Here is a 6,425-nt window from a genome sequence, read left to right as displayed (position 1 = left end):
CTTAAGATCCGATACCATGCTCCCCTTCACCTATGTCTTTCGCTGAACTGTAAGTGAAGGGTGCACCGGGAGCCTCCTTCTCCAGTCACCAGGGGACAGCTGGAGGAGGCACACTGAGGACCCTGGGAGACTACTGACTGAGCTGTCATGGAGCACCTCCTGCCTTGCCCTTCCCTGGTCCTCACCCTAATCCATGGTAGTCCTTTCAAGTATTTTTTAAAAAGTGGTATTAGCTCATGCCCACACAGAGGTCTGCAGCTCTTTCTTCTCCTAGCTCCTCTCCCCCTTACCCCCCAACCCCTGTCCCCATCCTTTGACCAGCTCAATAGCTGGAAGTTTGAACATCCTATTCTAGGTTCTGTGTGGCCCTAGCACTGCCTGTCTCCCTCCCTCCTTCTTGTCTGTCTGCATAACATCTTCACACTTCTTTCTCTTCTCACTTTAATTCCTAATTCCAGTTCCCTTATAGTTCCTCGTCTTTTATGTCCTGGAGAGGGGGGGGGGAGAGAGAGAGAGAGAGACAGAGAGAGAGAGAGACAGAGAGAGAGAGAGAGACAGACAGAGAGAGAGAGAGAGAGAGAGAGACAGACAGACAGACAGACAGACAGACACAGAGAGAGACACAGAGAGAGACAGAGAGAGAGACAGAGAGCTGAAGGATTGATGACCATTGGTATCCTGCTCCCTCTCCTATGAGAGCTCAGCTCCCCCACCCAGACAAAAGGCTGAAAGGAGCAGCTGCTCTTCGATACCACGCCCTGGGCTCTCTGCGGCCAGTGTCAGTCTGGGTCTTTGTTCCTGTGTCTCCTGTGAGAGTGGGCACCTGTGGTGGCAGGTTTCCACCTCCTGTCCCCATGGATATTATGAAAAGTCCCAAGAAGCAGGAGCTACAAACACAGGGGAGCAGAGCCTGGGACAATCCTGCCTACAGCAACCCTCCTTCCCCGAATGGGACCCTGAGGATATGCACTGTCTCCAGTGTGCCTCTCCCTGAGACTCAACCGAAAAAGCCAGAGGTCAGACATCGGGAGAAGACACAGAGAACCCTGGTGTCCAGTTGCTGTCTCCATATCTGTCAGAGCATCAGAGGTATGGGGCACGAGGAGAGGTTTTCCTGGGGAGTTAGAGTCAGAGAAGGGACCACCTTAGGTTTGATAGGGGGACAAAGAAGACCCAAAGAAGAAATCTTGGTGTCTGCGATTTGCTTGTGTTAGAGTTGCTTGCCCAGGACAGACACCTGGCTCCTGGTCTGCCAGAAAGCTCACTTAGCACAGACATTACCTGGGGACCCAGGGGTGGTAGGAGAGTGTGACTGGTGCATAGAACACTGAGGTACGGAGGCTCTAGACCACTCCACCTGAAACAAATGCACACCCCGTTCACAGCCTCACTCAGACCCAGTATCCTCACTCCGTCTCCCACAGGGACTTTGTAGGAGGGCAGACAGGGTGTGGGTGCTGTAGTAAGGTCCCAGGGGTTACTGGATGGGTGAAGAAGGACCAGTGGAGATGGGATAGGGACAGGTAGGAGTGGATAACTAAAGAGATGTGCTACTGGGGACTCTGGCTTCTTTCTATGCCTGTAGGACTATGGGGGACAACGCTGACTGAGAACACAGCCGAGAACAGAGAGCTTTATGTCAAGACCACCCTGAAGGAGCTTGTGGTGTACATCGTGTTCCTTGTGGATGTCTGTCTGTGTGAGTAGCCACTGTCCTGTGGACATCTGCCTGTGAGAGGCATGAGTGAGTGAAATGTCTGTACCTCCAGGGCAGCATTCGTCTGTGCCAGGCAAGTGGATCCTAGGAACTTTGTGTATACACCAATATACAATTCCTGTGGCTTCTCACACTGAGTTCAATGGAGGAAACCTGGTGGGTAGAAATATTGTTAATAAAAGGAGATTCCTCTCAAATTACTAGGTAACCTGATTTTCTTTTTTTTTTCCCTCTTCTCTTCTTCCTCTTGCTCCGGTCCTCCGGGCCACACTTGCTCAGGCCCCCACTCACTCCACCCCAAAGTCCACTGTAGCTGTCTTCAGACACCCATATGAGGGTATCAGATCTCATTATGGATGGTTGTGAGCCATCATGTGGTTGCTGAGATTATGAACTCATAACCTCCTGAAGAGCAGTTGGTACTCTTAACTGCTGAGCCATCTCACCGGTAACCTGATTTTCAAGTTCAAGTGCCTGCTACTGAGCCAGCAGCCACAGTGTTGTGTTGACAGGTGGAAATGTTTAACCCTTTATGAAGGGTAGAGGGTCCTCCTTTCTATTTAGTAGGTTTTGTGTGATTGGATTATTGTGTAATATATGACCCATGTTTCTTAGGGCTGGGAAGAAAATGATTCAGGCCTTAGAGAGTTCTTGAGAAGATGGTTGGGGTTCAATAGTGTGGCCCGCTCCCCACAAGTGGGCAGTCTCTGTGAGACACTAGCTGGGGAGCTTTGGTGTCCAGGTTCAGAGAAGTAAGTAGAAAGACCACAATGCAGGCTGAGAGAGACCTGGAGCACACGGATGCTACTTAGCCTGTAGGTGAGGGGACCCATGCTGTATTCAGGTAAGAGTATTAGAGCAGCTGACATTTGTGACCAAAGCTGCAGCTTGCACCCTGACTGCAGCATCTGTCTTCTCAGAGTTTCTTAGGATGCTTACATCATTGGCAAGTGAGTGTAAAGGTCTGATAAAAGAGGTGTGAGTGGAAGCTTCATCTGGGCCTGCCACCACAGTTGTGCCTTCCTTTGGGGGTTGATTAGATGTGCTTGGGGGGCTACCCTGTGCTTCTTGGAGTCTTTCCCTCCTAATGGGGCTACCCTGTGCTTCTTGGAGTCTTTCCCTCCTAAAGCAAGCAGTGTGGCTTGAATCAGAGGTGATGGGACACGGGTTGTGGGCCCCATTCAAACCCTTTGAGCACATGACTACCAGAGAAACTGGTTGGCTGGTGTGTTCATTTTCTGTGGTCACCATCTGTCAGGGCAGGATGCTCCTCCCCTCCTTACACCCCGTCACGACAGTCAACGCTCAGAAACAAAGCCTTTCTGTGCAAGTGACTGCCATCCAGATACATAAGCTTATGAACAGGGTTAGCGGTTTCCCAACTCTCCAGAGTCGGTCACTGTTGACCATCCTGGACTCCTGGGTATGGGAGGGGAGCTGAGGGAAGGGATGGGAGCATGAGCCTTGTCTGCCTGGTATTTTTAACTCTTGTGAGCTCACCGCTCTGATCAGGACCAACGGTCTGAGACTGGCTTGAGTTTGCCTCCTGGGCCAGGATCACTTACTATTAGAGAATCCTAGCGGATGATTTAGATGGTGGTGCTGTCAAGTGGATAGATGATTCAGAATCACTTCACCATGACATCTCCCATGGGCCTCTGTCTGCTATCCCACCAGCCCAGCCCTGGGGATACCAAAGAGGATTTTGTTGTCTCACAGGAAGCCAATTTCACTGTGGACAGCTCTACTTTCTCCCATGTATGGACTGTCTGCCAGACCCTGGACAGGAGGCGTATACTCTGCTTTCTGTTTCAAGAGCTAACATCAGTTCTAGACTCTCTTCTTTTGTACTATATATGTCTGTGTCACTCTCCAAAGTCACAGCCTCCAAGCGTTGGAATGAATATGCAGTGGTCATCTTTGCTCTTAGGCTGCCTGTTCTCCAACTTCGGGAATTTCTTTTTTTCTCATGAAAGAAGTCGCTGTCACACGGTGACCAAGGGTAGCTTAGGTAGAGACTGAAGTCTGGGCTCTGAGTTTGCAGATTTAGGTTCAACCCCTCTCTTTTGTCATTTCTCCTTGGGGGACCTTGTACTTTTTTGTAACTTCTTTGAATGTCGGTTTCCCCTTCTGTACCTACCTGATCCAACAGGGCTATGTGGCCATTATATGGGTCATTTGCTTTAATGACATGCTGTGACAACAGTTTCAGAGCACTCACCATGCAGTTGCCTATCTAAGCTCCGATCAGTTTGATGTCTTTTACTGGAAGAAATATACCAAGGGGCATCTGACTGGCACGGTGCCCTGTGGCACCATTACTTCTATTGTAAGCAGGCATGTTACGACTTGGTAGCTGTCACAGATCTGACTGAATTCTCTCCCTCTTCTATGTATTTACCAATTTGCCCTGCTCCCTACTGCCCAAACATAAGGCAGGCTTTAATTATGAGCTCTTATCCTCACAGAGGATGTTATGAAACTTATACATACACTTCCATGAAAACCTGTTAGCTTTCTTTAAACTAAAAGATCTGCCTCACCTGCCCCACCTGCCTCGCCTGCCCCGCCTGCCTCGCCCTTTGTGCTCCCCCACCCCCTGTGGCTCTGATGCCTTTCTCTTTCCTCATGAAGTGCTTCTTTAAACCTGAAGCCTTGCTTACTCACTTCTGATTCTGTGAGTCTCCCGACAGTTTATCTGAATGGTAATACAGCTCGACTTCCTTTCTACAAACTTACAAAATTTCTATGCAGTATAACTAAAATACATCTGGGGATATCATGCAGGAAGAACATCACACAGTCTCTGAAAAAAATCATCCTTGTATTCTTATTCAATAGTGGAATTATAACACGTCTACATGGTCCCCTAGCCTAGTTTTTAGAATAAATTTTAAAAAAAAGCCTTTTAAGAGAGAACTCTATGAAAACATTACCTACTCCATGATTCCGACTACATGGTGTCCTAGAAAACATGAACTGGCAAGGGTTACCAGAGATTGAAGGTAGAGAGAGATAAACAGATGAAGAGGATTTTAAAAGTACTCCTGGTATCTGCATGTGCCAGTTACACAGTGTCAGGTTTATTTACAACCAGTGTATCTTTCTGGTTGGGATTTTCATGCAGAAAGTGGCTGTTTACATGGGGTCAGAGGACTATGAGAAATCTCTGAGCCTTTGATTCAACTGCACAGAGAACCTACAACTGCTGTTAAAAAAAAAAAAAAACAGGCGGGACATGGTGGTTCGCACCTTTAATCCCAACACTAGGGAGGCAGAGGCAGGAGAATCTCTGTGAGTTTGAGGCCAGCCTGGTCTACACAGAGAATTCCAGAAAAACTAGGACTATAGAGAAATCCTGTTTCAAAACAAACAAAAACAAAGCAAAAAACAAAACAAAAGTCTAGCTTTATTCAGTTACTTTGTTGTTCTTTGTTTGTGGAGACAGGCAGCCCAGGTTAGCCTTTCTGGTCCGAGTACTGAGGTCAGCCTGAGCCACTATGCTCAGGTATTTGTGTTGCTGCTTTACATACTGAGTCCTAAGCCCAGGAGGACCTCATACAGGCTCGGGAAATTCCCCATTGCTGAACTATCCTGCTGGTGTTTACTTTTTAAAATGTATTTATTAAACGTAGCCTTCATTAGGACAAGAGAACTGACACACATCTTTAAGTCCAGCATTCAAGAGGCAGAGGCAGACAGATCACTTGAGTTTGAGGCTAGCCTGGACTTAACAGCCAGTTTCAGGCCAGCCAGAGCTATACAGAGAAACCTCTTCAAACAAACAAACAAACAAACAGACAGACAGACAAACTAAAACAACAAAGATAACTGTAAAGTTAATTTAAAAGCACTATAAACTTTGAAATAGCTAAATAAGTTTAAAGCATTTTGTAAACACATACATAGACACACAGAGAGACACATACAGACACATACAGACACACACACAGACACACACACACACACACACATACACACACACACACACACACACACAATCCTGACAAGTATTGGATGTAATGGCTGTTTTACACAGCATAGATAAGTTAGGAAATACACATTGCCCCATCTATTCATGCAAGAATTATCTGTCAGTTTAAAAATAGAAAGGGATGAGAGAGATGGTTCAGTGGTTAAGAACCTGGTTGTTCTTGCAGAGAATTAGGATCGAGTCTCAACACCCACAGAGCAGCTCACAGGTATCTGTAACTGCAGCCGGGGGAATCTGATTCCCTTTTCAGGCCTCCAAAGGTGCTGTATGCATGTGCTGCATTTACATAAAATAAAAACAGAGAGATAATACTACGTATGAAAATGCCTTTAAAAATTGTATTTGGTTCTACCTAGAGAAACAAAATCATTAGAGGATCCTTCTAGAGACGCCAGCCCTTTAGGTTAGCAATTTCTGCAAAAGGCCTCAGTTTACCACCTCCATCGGTGAGAGCAGAAACAGCGGGCCTACTAATCAGTTTCAGAAGCAACTGTGTCACCAACTGCTCTCAAGGTTTCTGCAAAACTAGTTTAATTTGTACTCCATTTCACAAATAAGGAAAAATTTCTGGGTGACAAAGAGCTTCCCTGTGGACAGGAAGTGAGGAGAAGCAGGAAACCAGTCGAGCAGCCATTACCCACCTCCAAGGTTGAGGGTTTAAGTGAGCACTGTGGGTCCTGCATGCAAATATTACCTTACTGTCACCCAGCACAT

The 6,425-nt window shown here is 47.0% G+C and overlaps 1 protein-coding gene across 1 annotated transcript in view; it reads left to right on the top strand.

Annotated features, from left to right (window-relative positions):
- Positions 1-854: 854 nt before the first annotated feature.
- The window catches only part of Pkd2l1 (polycystin 2 like 1, transient receptor potential cation channel), a 35,635-nt gene continuing 30,064 nt past the window's right edge, over positions 855-6,425 (top strand). The window contains exons 1-2 of the mRNA XM_028775885.1: positions 855-1,089; positions 1,586-1,699. Of these exons, the coding sequence (XP_028631718.1) occupies positions 855-1,089; positions 1,586-1,699 (349 nt within the window). The remainder of the gene's footprint in view (positions 1,090-1,585; positions 1,700-6,425) is intronic.

This window comes from Grammomys surdaster, unplaced genomic scaffold, assembly GCF_004785775.1.
Source record: "Grammomys surdaster isolate TR1022 unplaced genomic scaffold, NIH_TR_1.0 66, whole genome shotgun sequence".
Classification (NCBI taxonomy): Eukaryota; Metazoa; Chordata; class Mammalia; order Rodentia; family Muridae; genus Grammomys; species Grammomys surdaster.
The sequence above is the reverse complement of the archived record's forward strand: the minus strand, read 5'-3'. Positions and strand labels throughout refer to the sequence as shown.